Source organism: Cucurbita pepo, chromosome LG01 (assembly GCF_002806865.2).
Source record: "Cucurbita pepo subsp. pepo cultivar mu-cu-16 chromosome LG01, ASM280686v2, whole genome shotgun sequence".
Lineage (NCBI taxonomy): Eukaryota > Viridiplantae > Streptophyta > Magnoliopsida > Cucurbitales > Cucurbitaceae > Cucurbita > Cucurbita pepo.
Window position 1 is genome coordinate 16,928,937 of NC_036638.1, and position 19,451 is coordinate 16,948,387.

Below are 19,451 nucleotides of genomic sequence, written 5' to 3' on the forward strand. Positions count from 1 at the left end.
TTTTTCTTTTCTTTTTATTATTTTTGTAGGAGTGCACTAATATCCGTGTTCGAGTCAAATCGAGTAGAAATATGATTTTTAGAATGGCCATACATTCTGAGCTACATTAAGTGGATATGTCATACGGCACGCTCGTGATATCATAAGGTATATATTGAGCTAATCCGTGAGCTGTCATGTCAAATGCATGTGCCAAATTTGTCTACATAATTTGTCCCCGACTCCTTATTCAGCTCAACATGTGGGTCGTGTAAGGAGTAAATTGTATAACGCTAGAGGTTCAATTGTGGCCCATGCTATCATCCAAATTGAGATGCCATTTATGATGGTAGTACTCAAAATTTGAGGTGTTGTATCAAACTTTTAATTTTTTCTTAAATAGGGGTATGACATTTTCTCGTCTATTCTATTTGAAGTACCTTTTCAAATATTAGTATAACAAAAGTAATCTGAGACGAAGTATTTGTTTTTTTATAAAAAAAAATAATTTATCGATCAAGTGCATTAGTTTGATTGTTCGGAAGTCTCGAAGATTTTTTTTAGTTTAATAAATAAACGTGCGAAGTTTCGAATTTTCACCCCCTCAACTAAAGGAAGATCGGTTCATAAATTATTAAATTTAATATTCAACTAGGTATGTTACGAGATCTCATATCGGTTAGAGAGGGGAACAATCATGTGTGGAACCTCTTCTTAGCAGACACAATTTAAAACTGTGAGGCTGACCACAATACGTAATGGGCCGAAGCGGACAATATCTGCTAGTGGAGGGTTTTGGCCATTACAAATGGTATTAGAGCTACCCTTGAAGGGTGAACTGATATGATAAGGAATCAATACAAGAGGAATAAGATTCGGATTACCTTGTTGATCGAATATCTCAAGCAAGATCGATCATTTCTAGCTTGAATGATTCTTGTTGATCAAATATCTCAGATACTTGTTTGAGATTCGAATCACTCCACAAGCAAGATTGATCATGTCGAGCTTGAATGAATCTCCAATCTTCCTATTCGATCAGTCAACTCTTCTATTCCTCGAATTAGTCTTTCCATGGTTCGTTGTTGTGCTTCTCTCAATCGTGCTTTAGTAATGTCAGGATTGTCGTCTGGATTTTCCATACTTTCCCTTGGGTTGATTTCCATATCATGAACGGTAAGAACCCACATCCGTTAGAGATGAGAATGAAACATTTCTTATAAGGGTGTAGAAACCTCTCCTTAGGGACACATTTTAAAACTGTGAGACTGACGACAATACGTAATGGGCCAAAACGGACAATATCTGCTAGTGGTGGGTTTAAACCCTTACAAATGGTATTAGAGGTACCCTGGGGGGGGTGAATTGTAAGAACCCACGTCGCACGTCGATTGGAGATGAGAATAAAACATTCCTTATAAGGGTATGAAAACCTCTCCTTAACCAACACATTTTAAAATTGTGAGGCTGATGACAATATGGGCCAAAGCGGACAATATCTGCTAGTGGTGGGTTTTGGGCATTACAAATGGTATTAGAGCTACGGGGGTGAACGGCAAGAACCCACATCGATTAGAGATGAGAATGAAACATTCCTTATAAGAGTGTGGAACCCTCTCCCTAGCAGACGCGTTTTAAAACCGTGAGACTGACAGTGATACATAACGACAGTATCTGCTAGCGGTGGGCTTGGATTGTTACGTATACCGTACATACGAGAGGTTCTAATTCAAAAATTGTTTGAAATAGGCTATAATATTTAGGTGAGACTAGAAACCTTATTTTTTTCCTAAATTTCAATCATTGACCTTTGAAATGGTAATTAGTGTCTTACTCACGGGTACCGATGAATTAATATTAATACAATAAATACAAATTATATATGTTTAGCCTTACAAATTAGAATATAATGATATCTTAACCACTACACAAGCAAGTCATTAAACACCATAATACAAAATCGATATGCGCTCTCATTCTCGAACCCTAAATTCTAAACTTTTATATGAATTAATAATGTCTCCAATATTTAAGTACATAATTGAAAAAAATACAAAGATCAATAATCGAACATTCTTCTCGAGCACACGACAATCAAATTTGCCTAAACCCATCTTTAAATTAGGGTTCAGACAATCCAAATGCAATTAATCTCCCGATCAACTGAGCTGAATCAAACCCGTAAATCAATATTAATTAAATTACTCCTAGAATTATATTAAAAAGAAAATATTATATAAATTTGTGGTTGAATTTATACCTTTTGTTGTGAGGATTTTGATGGAACTTTTAAAGTTGATGATTGGCCGCCATCCATGTCATGGCAACTCCTCGTTGGTCGACCGTCTCTAACGCTGAAGACTCACAAAAATAATAAAAATATCTCGATAAAAGTTTCAATAATATCTTTAAATTTAAAAATAAAAAATAAAAATGGAGCTTAGGAACTTTCAAATATTCTAAAATCGTTAATATTTTGTTTAAAAAATACTCTTGAAATTTAAAAAGTGTTCGAATAATATTTTTAATTATTATTATATCTAATAGACTCATATCATTATTAACTCTATTAATTTAATGCACACGTAACTCATGGTTATAGATTAATTCAATGATCGAGTTAACAAAACCCATGAACTATGTCACACGAGACTAATTTTGGGTTAGCTAGACTAAACAAGAACTCGATTCTCGAACCCTAAGCTTAGTCCCAATAGTTTGCCCACTTAGAAATTACTTTATCGGATGAACTTAAGTTACGTGTCAAAAGATTTTTAATTATTATCTAAAAATTTGTATGTTTAGATAACGAAACACGTCGGAATAAAGTAAAAAGTTAAAAAGAATTCAAACTCGAAACTCAATCTTTTGTGCAAGAAAGAAGCATTGAGTTGCTTTTTTGATTGTTTTAGGTAATTTGATAGGCAGGCTTGTGCGATTAAGGGCAAAGAAAAAGGAAAAGAAAGCAAAGGCAGCAGAAGGGCTTTTAAGTTCATGTTATTCTTCTTGTGTTCTTCGTGTTCTTCGTGTTCTTCTCGTTCTTCGCAACATCATGCAGAAACCAATGCAACACAGAGATCTTTGAATTTTTGATCTTTTGGACGTAAAAATCTATGCTTTTCTTTGTTTGTCAGAACGCAGCATTCTTTGGATTTTGTTTCACCTTTAATCAACACAACCCAATTACTTTTTTTTTATATATAATTTTATTTTTGTTCTTACTCTTTTCAATTAAGGGTTTAGAGGTACGTTTACGTAAAATACTTCTGAACTTTCAAAAGTTTCGATAATACCCTTAAACTTACAAAGTAAAAAAGGTTTTAGAAATACCTTTACTGTCAATTTTGAATGAAAACGTTAATACTTTGTTTAAAAATACTCATGAACTTTAAAAAGTTCATTAATACCCTTTGAAATATGAATTTTAATAAGTAGCATTAAAACCCTTAACGATATTAACAAAATGTTTTAAGATGTCTTTCCTGTCTATCCATATCAGATAGGTTTTATTCCTTTTCAAGTTTTGTCCATATACCAACACTAAATGTATTTTTGACTTTTTTTAAAAAAAAATTATACCGTATTAATGAAACTTTTGAAAAATTAAGAATATTTTTAAAATAAAGCATTAACAGTTTTTAGCGTAATAATTAAAAAAGTTACCTCGTGGAATTCACAGAGAGAACGGGAGTATTGGAGGAAGAATAGCCCATATCCCTTCGAGTCGAAAAAAGTTGCAAGCTTCCATCTCCCGTTTCACTTCCTATCGACATCGAGATGGATAACATTTCATGGTCTAGAACACCCGAGCTATCCTCGGACCAACCTTCAAATAAAACATGAAATTTGTATGATTTGATAGTAAAGTGAGGTACATATATGTCCAAGAACATAGGAGGTTGTCCAGCAAAATAGAGGACATTTGTTGGGTAAATGCAATGCAAGAGATAAGGCTGATAAAAAGAAAAGGGGTAAAGGGAATTACCTGGAGAAGCTGCAGGCTTGTCGGTGGTCGTCTTATGAGCANAAAAAAAAAAAAAAAAAAAAAAAAAAAAAAAAAAAACATTAATTTAAAACTTAAATTTTTAAAGGATTCAAAATGTTAAAAGCATAATTATAATTATTATGTAGAAAGTGGTGTTAATAAAGAGAGATTAAGGATTCAAAATGTTAAAGCATTATCATAATTATGATTTAGAAAGTTTGATTATGATTTTGATTTCAATTTTGTATTTTTTTTCCCACTTTATTATATTCGGGAAAAAAAAATTGATGACCCGGAAAACCCATTCGAACGTGTATGATTTGGGTTGGTTGATGAACTTATTTCGGTTCAATTAAGAATAGAACCGACCTGAATTGGTAGATTTTCATGGGTTTTAATTACATGATGTTTTACTCTTATTAAAAATAAAAATTTGAATATGACACGAATAGCTCGAACCAACCAAATTCAAAAATTTACGATTCGAACAATTGGGTTAGTCTAAAAATTTCTCACCCTGACCTATAAACATGAACAATAATTTTTCGTAAGTTAGGGTTTACTTTCGGGGCAGGCATTTATTATGTATTCATTTAGTTGTGGAACCGTGTTCTACTGTTCATGACATCGACTCAAGCAAAGTTTAATAGCTAAAGCATCTCTATTATCTCGTAGATTCAAATTCAAGCTCGATAATCGAATTTATAACGTAATATTTTTTAAAAAAACCTGTAAATGGCTTTTGACATGAGCCAATGTAAGATCCTTGACATCCATAAGCTCTAGAACAGATTTAGGTGTAGCTCCTGAAAAACAACACAAACAAACCAAACTTTTAGAACGTTGAATCTAAAAAAAGTAAATGAAAATAAAGCTTCAAAATTGTTACTTTCATGGCCACCAAGAAGCTCAACAGCATGAACAAACTGAGCATGGAGAGTACTCGTCCACCGCATCCTCGGCGCCCTTATGCACCGCCCTCTTGCCATCGGCGACCGACCCGGATCCAATTGGCTCCGAAGAAACGGCGGGGGCGAAGCGAAGGAATGATGATGATGATTATTATTATGATGATGATTGAAAAGCCAAACCCCATTAGTGATTTGATTGAATTTATGAGTATGAACAGCCCCAACTCCATTATTAGGAGGAGAAATTTGAAGGGAAAGATCAAGATCAAGAAATGAAGAAGAAGAAGATGAAGATGAAGATGATGAAGATGATGAAGATTGAATATTTATAAAGCTTTGAATGTTGGGCATGTTTTTTTTTCAAAAAAAAAAGGAAGAAATGATTGAAAAACAAAGAGAAGATATGAGTTTAGGGTTTGATTGGTGTTGTTGTTCTTGGTGCTCTTGTTGTTCTTGAGAGACATGCACAGATATAGAGCAGAAGAGAGAGAAGAGAGAAGAAAATAAAGAAGGGAATAAAGGGGAAAGGCAAAGAGAGTAATAAATATGGGAGAATTCCAAAGGATACTACTTTTATTCCATGTCCCTCATTTCAAATTATTTAGTAACCCATATAATTAATTTGTTGTAATTATTATAGCTCGAGGTCGAGACACGAATACACGAACGTAATCAAAATGCTCACGACTCGAGCTAAGGCAAGAAAAAGGTAACTATCCTTACTGTTCAACACGAGTTCAACATGAGTTCTAAGTGAAACATGTTTAACTCTGAAGTTATTTTGATTAAGCTACTGAAAAGGAAAAGGAAAAGGAAAGTACACCTTGTTGGTATGAGTAGTGAAGTTGTTTTAAATCTTTCTTAGTCGTCCTACTCTCAAGATTGCTTTCATTTAGATGTGGTCTCGATTCATTTATGTGTCTCTTCAGTGTCACATAATTTGGGTAAGGAATTGAAAATATTATTTATGAAGGAATTTCACATAATAAACCGGATTGAGCCATAGATTCTAATCAGGGTACCGAGCGAGGTGGTTTTGAGCTACCCCTTGTTCGAAGGAAGCTGGTTGACCCTTTTCCCAGCAAGCGACATATGCATTCAAATTGAATCAAGAATGTTATAAGTTTTCTTATTTTCATCTAGTATGATTTGGGTCGATGTTACATGAGAACGAGATGGTTCTGAACTACCTCCTAAACCCCTTGTGTTATGCCACCGAATCGGTCCCTAATTCATAGCCAATAAGGTATAGGGCTAAAAATGTCATTATTCAAGTCACGTGAACATTCGGAAATTAAAAAGGAAAAAATGTAGTGATTACCTAAAAGATGAAAGGAATGGTTGAAAATGTGAATGTGACAACATTTATAAAAACAAACGACACAAAAACTGAGGCAACAGTGCATAGGACATTAATGCATACTCAAGTATCATCCTCTTAGGCATGGGCAAATCCTTAAGAACTATCTCGAGTATTAGCGCGAATGGTTAGACACGATAAACCCCGCAAGTTGCCTCAGTTTAAGAAGCTTGATGAAGATGAGAATAGAACAACCTCGAGAGCCGACAATTATCGTGGGTGAATCTAGCTACTTGAGCCAAGTCAAGAATCGTAGAGATTAGGGACCTAAAAATGAGGAAGGGAAGACCAAAGCCTAGTAGTCGAACCATAGCTGACTCATGGGTTGGCGAAGGCCCATTTGGTTCGACCAACATGTGGGAATGGTCCATAAGATTGACTTGTACCTGAGTTGACCAAATCTCATATTGGTCAACTTATTTATGGGTCTTTTTCGTTATCCTCTCCAACTGATGTGAGATCTTACACAAATTCGACCTTTTTTTGTCGAAATTTGTAGATATTAGACGGTTAAAAGCGTGACAACGACTCCGGTCCTTGTGATTAGGGTGAGAGTATATTTCAAAGGAAAATGAGAGTAGAAGAAGAACAGAAAGGGCCTGATGTCAGTGTTGTGTGTGGTCAACAAATTCAAACACTGCCCCTACCAAATTAATGCCTCAATTTGGCAGTTTGCTAATATACGTATCATCCCTAATTAATGTGCGTATGAACGTGGGACATGTTTTGCAGCTCTTACCCCACCAACAACATTCATCTTTTTTAAAGAAAATTGCATAATCTTTCTTATCTAATTGGTGTGGTTAAAGTTTGATTTGTGAGATCTTATATAAGTTAGAGAGGGGAACGGAGCATTTCTTGTATGGGTGTGAAAACCATTCCCTAGCAAACACGTTTTAAAACTGTGAGGCTGACAACGATATATAACGAGCTAAAACAGATAATATTTATGAGTGGTATGCTTGGATGGTTACATATTGTATCAAAGCCAGACACCGGACGGTGTGCTAGCGTGGACGCTGAGCCCTCAAGAGGGTAGATTGTGATATTTCACATCAGTTGAAGAGAGAATCGAAACGTTTCTTATATAGGTGTGGTAACTTCTTCGTAATAGACTGAGATGTTTTAAAACCGTAAGGTTGATAATAATATGTAATGGGCCAAGTGGATCAAGGTAGTAGATTGTGAATCCACTATACGTGACTCGAATGAAAATTCATACTAGAGAAAGTAGCATTACAAATAGTATCATTGTGGGGTTTCTCTCACTAGGATGTGGGTCGGGAACGATCAAAGAAGAAACTAGTAGACATGTGATACCCAAGTTAAAAAACTCAAAAACTTTTGATCGATCATTCACCTGTTGAATTTTGTAATGAAATGTTGTTGTCATATCACGAAAAAGATGTCGTTGTCTTGTTCCTTTGCAAGAAATAAACAAAAGGGGAGTAGGAAATTCAATAATTTATAATGAAATTTAGAATTTTGAATGGATTAATATAGTATGCTAATATTCAAAGCATTCAAATAAAACTTGAATCATCCACCAGTCACCTTCAATGAGTATCCATTGATTGGACTGTTCATTGATTGGCAAAATTTTGTGTAATAAATGCCACTTTTATTTGTGTCTTTGGTGGGATCACGTGTAGTTTTGACACTTGTGTATGAGACATACCCCATTTCCCCAATTGCTTGAATTAAAAGCAATTACAAATATCGTAGAATCGAAGTTGAATATGTGTTGCATTAGCTACACTGGTGCACGGGTCGATAAGCCAATTCTTGAGCTCCGACCCAACCTAAAGACGATAGCCCAACTTTACTTGTCTCTATGGAAGGCTCGCTCTGGGTAGGTTAGACTCTTTCTTCCCAACCTATTTCATGACCTGTAGGCCTTCTACCTCCATGCGGCATAAAACATGTTTATGATAGCTACGTTCCATTCTTATAGGTATTTGTTAAGCTATGGATAAAACAAATGGGTGGCTAGTTGTTTTCTAAAACTTTGGTGGGTATCATTTATGGGTAAATAGCAATTTCATTTTATTGATTATACTTTACTTACCGTCTCATTAAATTCTATTTACTTGATTAAGGTAATAATTTCTGTATCTCGAAATCTCGTGTAAAATACTGTCTGAATTCTGTCTATCACTATTTCAAGTGGCATTTTTTTTTCTTATGCTTTTAGGACAACAAAGCCTTTAGAACGAAGCAAACCGAATTTTATAAAATGGGTAGGCGGTCTATTTCAACAAATTAAAAAATTACTTGAAAATGCTTACAAAACGTCTAAAGTGCTTTTAGACAAAACGTTATATTAATGTCGTGGCTTCTCTAAAGTTTATAATAGAAACGATTTTCACTTAAGTACTTTTTTTAAAAAAGCTTTTAAATTCAATCCGAGTAAACTTCTTTTACCTAACACGTGATGTTATGAAGTTCGATTGATTTTAAGTAGGAACACTTTTTGAGTCAACGTAGGTCCCAAAAATCACTTGGTCATCATGAATCTTCCATCAACACTTTTTGGACTTCTTAAGACCATGCACAAGCGTAGGTTTTTTATTATTATTATTATTATTAATTATGCATTTTTATCCATTTTCCGACATTTATCTTGCAATATGCTTCATTATCTTGCAATATGCTTCATTATAATTATTGATTCACCCCTTCCTCGAGCACTTTTCAGTAGATGACGTATTGCCCAAGCACTTTTCAGTAGATGACTTATTGCCCAAGAAATATTTAGTTCATATTGAAGCAAAAGCGTTGTTTAATGTTTAACTGGCATTACGTTCATTTAGAACCGTTCGAGCTATTTTTGTTCCGTTGTTAAGCTTTAATTACGTGGGAATAAAAACTCAAAGTCAATGGTTGATTCATTAACCTTTAACCTTTAGCTAACATGTGTGAACATAAATCAACCGCTAAGACATAGTCTACCATACATGATTTTGGAACTATAGTTTCATATCAATATCTTGAAAATTTCTCTTGTTTTCTTTTCTTTTTTTTTTTTTTTTTTTTTTTTTCCTTTTCTGCATCTAATTTTGAAACAGAAATGCTATGAAACGAACCTTAACGAACACGAAAGATTATTTTTTCTTTTTTCTTTTTTGTACGGATGACCTAAAATTGTAAGAAAATGAACTTTGACCCAACCTTTTTTTTTTCTTTTGGTTTTGGGGTGTATCTCCCTTCTCGTTGCTCTCTTCCTTTCCTCTCCTTTCTTTGATAGAGCAACGTCCAGTGGAGTTTAAAAGCTTACAAGTCATGAAAAAAGAAGCAATGACAGTATCTGAGGAATAAACATTGATAAACTCTATGCCTCACACAACCATAGCAATACTCGGCGTCTACCATTGGAAGGAAGAGAAAGGAACTCTCAATCGTTTGACAAACGCAGTTGAACTTAAAAAACAAGGAGAGAGATAGGAGAGACAAAGGGAAAAGAAATGGTTGTTTTATGTTAGTTGAGCTATATGCTTATATTGACTGCCTAAACTATATTGGTAAGACTTATATTTTGCATCTGGTTAACCTCTTCCACTTAAGATTTACACAATACAAACATAAAATTCATGTTTCTAACCTTGAACTTCATAAATCCAAATTCATTCAATCAGTCATCACCTCATTCGACACTTCAAATTTAAATCCTTGTAAATTTTCACAATTACAGTACATAGCAGTAACTTAAAGCCAAAATATTACTTAGATAATGACAGTTCTGGGAAGTTCTATCTTCAATCTAGATACTTTCATCACCAATAAAGGAACCCATAAAATAGTAGGACTATATTGTATGACTCAACACATTTAACAGAATATTTACATTACAAATACATGCTATGGTTTCACTGCCTAGAACAACTTCAAAGTCAACACAACATATGCAGCAGATCCTCCAAAAAGTGACTCTCAGTAGGGGAAAACACGTGTGCAGCAATAACATACACCAGTTCAAAGCATTCATTTAACTAATCTAAAAACATTACCTAATCTTTGTGGGCACGTCTAGCATGAGAAAATGCTGAAATTGCTGAACTGCCCGCGCTCATCGACTGCTTAGCAATACCAAAACTTTTTCGTATTGCTAGCCATACCACACAGAAGAACCCAATCCAACCTGAATTTTGAAGATGCAAGATGTTAGAGCAAAGAAATAATTGAAGTACGGAAATTCCAATAGTGCACAATTGACACAAGGTCTACTCTCATGAAGACGGACAAAATCAATGGGAAGTCATTGACTAGTGTATGGCTTTGTCTAAATGAAAGCGAAGCAAAACTTCTCTCGATCCGCTAGTTCAATCAGTAGCTTACAACATTTTCTGTTGAGAATTGTTGAGAGAGGAGTCTCACATCGGCTAATTAAAAGGTTGATCATGGGTTTATAAATAAGGAATACTATTTTTATTGGTATGAGGCCTTTTGGAGAAACCAAAAGAAAAGCCATAAGAGCTTATGCTCAAAATGGACAATATCATACCATTGTGGCGATTCGTGGTTCCTATCATGGTATCAAAGTCATGTCCTTAACTTAGTCATATTAATAGATTCAAATGTTTAACAAAGAAGTTATGAGCCTCGAAGGTGTAGACAAAAGTGACTCAAGTGTCGAACAAAACGTGTACTTTGTTCTAGGGCTCCAGAGAAGGAGTCAAGCCTCAATTAAAGGGAGGCTGTTTGAGGGCTTCATAGGCCTCATGGTAGACTCTATGGTGTACTTTGTTCGAGGGGAGGATTGTTGAGAATTGTTGGGAGAGGAGTCCACGTCGACTAATTAAAGGGTTGATCATGGGTTTATAAATAATGAATACTATCTACATTGGTATGAGGCCTTTTGTGGATACAAAAAGAAAAGCCACGAGGACTTATGCTCAAAGTGGACAATATCATATCATTGTGGAGATTCGTAGTTCCTAACATTTTCGTCCGTACCCATAAGCTAAATGCACACAAATGATTCAGAAAACAATTCAATTCGTGGTAGAGAACCCCAACGAAAGAGAAGCAGAAGCATATAGCTAGAAAGCTGCAAACTGATGCACATGTTATTCCTTAAGAGGAGACCGAACCATGTCAAACCAACATGTACACATTCATATCAACAGGTTAAGAGGTTTTAGAGAAACATGGGTTAGATAAGAGTATATATTATTGCTACCTGCGGCGATCACCACTGCTACAATTGCTGAGATTGTTGCAGTGGATATAACAAACAAAGCAACTGTTAATGCTCCGATGTAAACAGCCGTTATGCAAGCAAAGAAAAGTGCCAAGAAGCCTCCAACTGCAGCCAAGGAAACAAGAAGAGAAATAACAACGGCGTTGAAAGTTGCTGCCAGAAAGAATAGCAGAAAGATGAGCAATCCCGTCAATGCAAGAAGAGCAATTGTCCCAACCTGCAGCAATTCCAAATGTAAGTAACAACTAAGAAGGGAGCCTGTGAGTACATAAAAAGGACTTCAGTTTATCTGCGCCTGAAAGATAGAGAGGACTATTACAACAAAAATCTTGCAATAGATATAAAACAGATCAAAGCAGTCAGAGGACCTACGCTACAGTACACGTCATTCATCAGTATCAAACCTATTTGGTACCCTTGACTTTTGTTATATATATACATATATTTTCCAACAGTTGCACCGTCCTTGAGTCGAACCTCAAGAGCCAGAACTTTTTCTTTCCATTGTTAGTAAAATATCTATCAATTTCTCATCATTTATAATCTTTTTTAGATAGAAAATTTTTCATTAACATAATCCTCAGAGATGGGGAGGTGAGATATCAACGACCCATAACAATGCCAAAAGGGTACAAACAACTCTCACAATTGGCACAAATAAAAAATGAGTCAAAATCACAAAGAACTTTGGAGAACTCCATACGGAATCTAGAAATTTTAAAATCTTTCACGTATCTTCTCTATCCATGAGAGTACCCCTAAAACAAAAGGGTTAAATCTTTTCAATAATCACACTCCTATAAGAAGTAAACTTGGCCCTTGGGCTATTAGGTATATCCTTCTAGGCTATGCCCCTAAACTAAAAGGGTTAAATATATTATTCTCTCATGAACAAAAAATTCCATTTTTCCTGTCACCATCTTTGGAACCAAGCACTCCTATCGAAATCAAAGCTCCTAAGAGCTGTACGCAAAGGATCCTGGCCCCAAAACAATCTCAGACAAAACCGCTCCAATTTTACATAGTTGATAGGTCTTACAACAACAGGGAAACCAAACAATGAAACTCAAGAAACTAGACATCAAAAAGAACATATTGTCTATTCAATATGAAACAAGAAAAGAAAAGTCTGAAGGATAGCAAATACTTGAACGAAGTCAAGAATCTTCACTCAATTCATATAGTCAAAACCCTCCATGGTTTATGGAATGGATAGAAAAATGGGCTACATCTTCAGAAGGTTGCTCATCCATTAACAAGGGCAAAGACAATTGGGAATTAGTGAAACACCTAAGTAGCACTCCAGTCTTACAGGTCCAATGCAACGTATGGCCATGGAAGAAGAAATCAACTCCCTCCACAAGACCAAACAGCAGAAGATGGTGGCTGAAAATGAGTTTACAAAAAGAAAGAAGGCTGAAAACATTGGAAAATGGGTCAAAACAAGAGGAAATTACCTCAGCAAATTATTTTCTCCGATCGTCAAAAACACCACCACTCGAGCTCTCACCGCACTTGCCATTGATCAAATTGTTAAACAATATACATTATTAAGAAAAAAAAAAATTCCTACTAACAACAAATCCTGCTCAGATCAATCGTTGCCATTAAACAAGAACCAAAAAACAACAGAGATAATACCATTTAAGCGATAAAATCAAAATCCCCAACAGTCAACTCATATAATCCATTAAGTACTGAATAGAAAGCATCTCAAACAAAATAAACAAGTCCAGACAACCACCATTTTTGGAATTATCAGTAATACTCACGGAGATAACAAGGAGTGCTCTAAGAGGACTGCCCCTGCGAGTCCAGCAAAGAACATCGCGACCAATGTTTCTGCAGGCCTTTTCAACGGCAGGGCCATTCTCAGTGATGGAGACCTTAACGCGCTGGAACAATGAAGAACCCTTAGCTTTATCGGGGGAGAAAACCTCAGCGATCAGACGGCGGAGGGTTTCATAAACTGTCTGATCCATATTATACACTCCTTTGGACTTGTGACTGGTTCTATCTTGTTCTTCAACCGGCACAGTGCCATTCCGATCATCGGAATCGTACTTCTCCGCCATTTTTGAGGGGCTCCGGCGAATCTCGTGAATCAATCAATAGTGAAACTGTGTGCAGAGTCCAGAACTCGGGTGTCGACTTTTCGATGGATAGATGTATTGCATTTGATTGACCGGCAATTAAGCAAATTCTTGGAGCCCCACGTGGCACGTGCACATTTATAATGACGACTGAGTATTTAACACGTGTCATTTAAGAAGACTTGATATAATATCAATTTATTCATAGTTTAGATCAATCCAAATTTCCTATATATATTATTATTATTACGAATATATATATATATATATATTATTATTATTATTATTATTATTAAATAAATTAGAGTTTGAATGTCCACTAATACTTTTAAAGGAGCCCGCCATTATTTATAAACTTTGAGCAAGCCATTATTTATAAGGGTGTAGAGATCTTTCCCTAGGTAGACGCGTTTTTAAACTGTGAGACTGACAATAATTCGTAATGGATCAAAGCGGATAATATCGGTTGGCAGTAGACTTAGCTCTTTTATCTAGAGGCATGAAAGTATTCTCTACCCTCCAATTTGAGTTTCTTGTAACTCCGCCCTATGTTAAGGTTCTTGGAATTGAAACCAACAACCTTTCAGTATTGGCTTTTCGGAGTAGCGTTGATCGTTGATCTTTTCGGATAGTGTCTTACCTGTAACATACCTAATGATCATCGTCACGACATGATATCATTCTTTCATATTTAATCCCTTACGTGATATCAATAATCAAATATGATAAGAATCTCGAGTCTCTCAAGGAAAGGGTATGGTTTGGATGAAATTTAGAAAGTTTTTACGTCTTTGTCCCTAGGAATCGGAAGGACGTGAGTGTTTAACTCTACCTTGTAATCGATTATATATCTTAATAAGTTAAAATATAATTATATTTCATCGATTTTTAATTATATTAATGTAATATACCAAAAAAGAACAAATAAATTATTATAAATAATAAAAACTTTAGACAGCGTGTCAAACCCATGCCTACGTGTCTAACCCTATTTATTAAGGCTTCAATTTGATGATCCGCACCTAACCAAATTATCAACCTTATTAATTATCTAAATTATAATTATATCAACCTATAAATTATAATTAAATTTTTTATACTCGAACATATATGTTATTTTAACCATTGTTGTTTCTTACTTGTTAATGTAGAACGTTGCTTTCTAACATTATATTCAAGTAATCTTCTTCGTAAATCTCTCTCCCTCGTTTTCATTTTTCTTTTCTTAGAACGGGGTCAAAGGCTTGAGTATATGTCGTCAATGTCAACGGGCGACCATATTTCGAGTTGGCTGACTCACTCAATTGTTAGAGTGAGTGTCACACAATCGCTTTACAAAGTCTCAGAAAATTGTGATTGTGATACTGTGCGTGTATATTTGATTAGCATTGTATAGCTTTAGATGGATTTAAAATTCATTTGAAAATAACGAGAACCCGAACAAATGAATATCCTGCACGTTATCGGTTTATGTCTTTCTCTTTGCTCTGCTCTTAAAAAACGATACTTCAACATGGCTGATCTGATGGTACTTTGTTTCGTATAATTTACTAATTTGAAAGTGCATGAAATAATATAATTTTTTTCATGTCTCTTGAATTAACTCAAATTGATCGATAGATATAAGATCGGAAAACTCGAGAAAGCTGCGATCTATACAAATTATTTACATTTTTCCTTCTAACATTCCTCACATGATTCAAAGTTATTCAACCTACAAAAGAGTTGGAACCTATCGTGCACGCTTATGGTGATGGACGAGTAAATATTGGAACTAAAATTTATTTCTTTTAATTAGCATATTTTTGTGGTGTGTTGTTATGAGGGTAATTGTCGAAATGCACGGCTAGGCGAGGCTAGACGTCAGGCGTCATGGTTATACTTATCCAAGACGTGTTGTCTATGGGTGCGTGTCAGATGTTTCAGTCTCATTTGTCCAAGGCGTCTTGTCTATGGTCGTTGTCAATTCTGGATCTCTTTTACTTGCTTTCATGTGTAGTTAGGTCTCACTATTCATGTCATGACAATATGAGGGTGTATGACCGTTCACCAAAATCACGTCTACATCCACTATATATAAAATGTCCCCGAATGTACTATATCGGAACATGACTATTTGTCAATTTTTTATACTCGGGTTATAATGACATCAAATTTGTGGTTATTATTTATTCGCTTTTAGCCTATAACATATTTTTAATTGTTTTCAATGTATTTTCTCGCTGACGTTTTATATTAAATTATTTTCTTAATAAAGAAAATGTCATATTAGCTACAAATCTTTTTCCCAAATAATGTGTACTTAGACCCTTATTTATTTATTTAATTAATTTTTATAGTAAGAATTTATATATATATATATTATATATTTTTTATATGATATAGGATAATTTAAAATTCTTAAAAAAAAAAAAAATAATATTAGTTAATTGTTTTGGGCAGAGTAATTTGAGTAAATCTTAGGCCCAAGCCTAATCATTGGGTTTCTTCCGTCGCGCAAAATTCCCCAACCTTAACGATCGTGTTCTTCATCCTTCCTCATTCGGTACAACGCCTTCGATTCCTACATTTTTCTTTTATTTCTGGTTCTTGCTGTTGATCTCTGCTTGAAATTCATTTCATTTCTAAAATCTACTCCATTAAGGTTTCCGAGAAAGTGACATTTCGATCTCCAATTTGAGTAATCGATACGGATCTTTGAGGTTCTGGATTTTCTGTATTCCGAGTTCTGTGTCTTATTGATTATCTTCATGTCTGTATTGGCTGCTCTGCGAATTCTGAATGTTCAATTATGTGGGCAAGGGTTGGTTTTGGCATTGATGGAAGACGTTGAAATTTCCGTGTTTAGATATTCAAGATGTTTGTTTGAGTTTGTTGTTTATAATTTTTTACATATTTTTGCGTTGTTTTTTTCAATGATAGGAGGTGAAAATGGGTTTAAAGCAGACGATTAAGAGCTTGGATGCGTTTCCTCGAGCAGAAGAGCATTTGTTGCAGAAAACTCAAACTGGGGCGCTAGGTAATATAAGATGCCACTCTTCTCTATTTGAATTCTTACTTTTACGATTTGTTTTTCGACAATTTATGCTTCATATTGTCATTATGGTTGAAAACTCGAAGTGTTTGTTAAGCGTGGAGGAAGAATAAGTGATCTCCTTATTATTGTCCGTTGTTGTGTTTCTTTTGTTTATTGTCATAAATCCTGCAAACGTCCTGATTGTTCTCTTTGACAAGCTTTCTTCTACTTCTTTGGCTTTATATATATATATATATATATATATATATGCTCAGTTGTTCTGTTTTGTTCCCCTAATAACTTTTTTGTCTGTGTTAACAGTGTCTGTTATTGGATTGGTCATAATGGCGACACTATTTTTTCACGAACTGAGATATTACCTCGCCACATATACGGTTCATCAGGTTTACACTCTCTATTTTCTATCCGTACAAACATTTTCCTTTGGATATTGTATTTATTTGATAGATACAAGAGTACTTAATGAAATAAAGGATCTCAACTTTCCCTTTAAAAGTATCAGAAGAAATCGCCCCAACAATGGAAAACCTAAGGAATATTGATAGAACACGTGGATAAGATTCAATTATGTTTAAAGCTATGATGAGAGATTAAACACTTTGACGTGTTTTGGGCAATAGCTGTAACTTTTAATTAAAAGTATGCCATGAGCCTATATAATGACTTATCCTTCCACTGAAGATTTGATTATGTTAAAATAATACTTAGTAAATTCCTTAGAAGAACATACCGAGAAGCTATATACTGTTTAGAAAATCCTAATCTTTTCTCCCTTTTAACTTGTTTGCCTTTGAGTATGCACAGATTCCTCTCTATCCATATGCCTCATAATTGCTTTGACAGCACTGATCAATAATACTTTAACTCTCCTACATAGTACAGGATCACATAGCAGGTAGAAAATATTAACTCTTGGTAGGCTCAATAAAATACCCTTAAGCATCTAAAACCTTGAAACATAGCTTCCTAAATTTTATTGCTGTATAAGCATTCTGGTTGTTAGTAAGGAAAAAATTATTTTCGACAGAAGGGTTAGTTTCAATTATGTGACGAAGGATTGCGTCCTCTCAGTTTCCTCCAACCTTCTCATTAGTTGATATAAATGGTATTGTCTTAGAAAGAGGAAATTCTTTTCTTTTTATGTCAACTTGCAATGGGATTAGTAACAATGACTTGAAATGTTTCATAGTAAACTTCTTCAATGCTCTTTGGGAAAATAGTTTTGTAAGAAATTTGGAGTTTTGGGCTCATCCCTTCTAGTAGAGTCACCGTATCTCTCTCTCCATGGATGGAACACAGTTGTGATTGAACCGTTTTCATACTAATTTTCATTTTGTTGTACTTCAGCATGTGCAAGAGGGAGCTCTGGTACCACTACCTCCCTATTCACATATTTCCATCTAAAATCCCTTCCTCCAATAGATCTACTTTTTATCTGGCATTGAAGTGACCACGCAGCCCTCACATTGTAATCACTCCTATTAGGTAAAGAAAATTGATGCTTCATGAGTTTTTTTCACATCACTTAGCTTTCCTATCATTGATCTAGACTACCTCTTATTCATTTGTTTTCTAATCATCTCAATATATAGGTTGAAGAGGTCCCCCAAACTTCTTTGGACTTCTTGAGCTACTGCACTTGTTCTTTTTGTCAGACCATGTGTAATCCATGTATACATTCTCAAAGTAAACACCCTTGAAAGAGAATCATCATCGTAATAGAGCCAGCTGATCCATTTTGTTAACATGACCTCTTATCTCTAATTAGTTTGCCAATGCCAAGTCCTCCCTGAGCTTGAGGTGACAAGATCACGTTCCTGTCATATGTGCTCAGGTCATACAAACTTCACCTAGATTGCAAAAAAATGCACACCTATTATGGAACTACACTGTCAGCCTTTATTAACACATATGCAGGAATGTTTAGTTTCAATGCATACTCCATGTACACCCATACTTCTCCCTGGCATAGCTTCAAGGTCCTCTCTTATGTCTTGCCATCTGCTATGAAGCGTATGTTAAATGCTAGGTCATGTGCTGCCTATGCATGACTGTCTTGCTCAGCAGTTGTGCACTCATTTACCACCAGCTCCTCTAAGCATCCTGAATGTGCATATCTATGTGCACTGTGGAGGCTTTGCCTTCCCATGTCTGCCATACAGTGCTTTTACGTGTTGCTGCCTAGTTCAACTGAGGAATGGCAGTGCATGTTGTGCGGCTAGGGTGTAAGACCTTGCCTAACCTTGCTGGCTCATGCATTGCCTTCTGCCTGGACTCCAAGCTGTGGCTTGGATGTAACATATATCCTAAAGGCACTTGGAGTTGTAATTTTCTTGGGCGAAGTACTGAGGATCAGTAATAAAGTTTTGAATTTAGAGTATCTTTGAGCAAATAAATTATTAATTCTAATTATCCACGTGTCCAACCAATTTAATGGTATGCAACCAAATACTTCATCTTGTTATTTCTGAAAGTATTGAACCAGTAGTTTGATTTATCATTGTATCTTTAGCTTTTCTTTTCCTATTCTTAGAACTGTTTAAAGTTGGGCATGTTTTCGATAGTTTAACATTGTGCTTATGACAGATGTCGGTAGACTTGAAACGTGGAGAAACTCTTCCCATTCACATAAACATGACTTTTCCTTCTTTACCTTGTGACGGTTGGTATTTAACTGTCTTTTCATTTGCTATTGGTTTCACAATATTGCTTTGCTTATAATAATATCTTTACAGTTGTTTAGGAGTGAAATTTGCAAATGCTCAGTTTTTCTATATTGTTTCAGTGTTAAGTGTAGATGCAATCGATATGTCGGGCAAGCATGAAGTGGATCTTGACACAAATATATGGAAAGTAAGATAATTTCTCGTTCAATGCCCCCCCCCC

The 19,451-nt window shown here is 35.1% G+C and overlaps 3 protein-coding genes across 4 annotated transcripts in view; 1 reads left to right on the forward strand and 2 right to left on the reverse strand.

Annotated features, from left to right (window-relative positions):
- Positions 1-1,868: 1,868 nt before the first annotated feature.
- On the reverse strand, positions 1,869-5,182 carry LOC111777955 (transcription repressor KAN1-like). The gene is made up of 6 exons (XM_023657643.1): positions 4,854-5,182; positions 4,694-4,770; positions 3,965-4,013; positions 3,643-3,805; positions 2,240-2,333; positions 1,869-2,147 (listed from the first exon to the last, which is right to left on the reverse strand). Exons 1-6 carry the CDS (start codon positions 4,951-4,953, stop codon positions 2,139-2,141), a joined length of 492 nt encoding a protein of 163 aa, XP_023513411.1. The 5' UTR covers positions 4,954-5,182; the 3' UTR covers positions 1,869-2,138.
- Positions 5,183-9,885: 4,703 nt separating this feature from the next.
- Positions 9,886-13,611, reverse strand: LOC111779077. The gene is made up of 3 exons (XM_023659136.1): positions 13,208-13,611; positions 11,415-11,652; positions 9,886-10,373 (listed from the first exon to the last, which is right to left on the reverse strand). The coding sequence occupies exons 1-3, from the start codon at positions 13,508-13,510 to the stop codon at positions 10,243-10,245; spliced, it is 672 nt and encodes a 223-aa protein (XP_023514904.1). The 5' UTR covers positions 13,511-13,611; the 3' UTR covers positions 9,886-10,242.
- A 2,368-nt stretch (positions 13,612-15,979) lies between these two features.
- LOC111805407 (probable endoplasmic reticulum-Golgi intermediate compartment protein 3) overlaps positions 15,980-19,451 on the forward strand; it is a 10,994-nt gene continuing 7,522 nt past the window's right edge. Inside the window, exons 1-5 of one of the 2 annotated variants that reach the window (XM_023690494.1) lie at positions 15,980-16,073; positions 16,451-16,547; positions 16,866-16,948; positions 19,152-19,227; positions 19,351-19,418. In XM_023690494.1, coding sequence (XP_023546262.1) covers positions 16,460-16,547; positions 16,866-16,948; positions 19,152-19,227; positions 19,351-19,418 — 315 coding nt within the window. In that variant the 5' untranslated portion in view covers positions 15,980-16,073; positions 16,451-16,459. Of the gene's footprint in view, positions 16,231-16,450; positions 16,548-16,865; positions 16,949-19,151; positions 19,228-19,350; positions 19,419-19,451 lie in introns of both variants that reach the window. The other variant, XM_023690503.1, reaches the window with a different exon arrangement.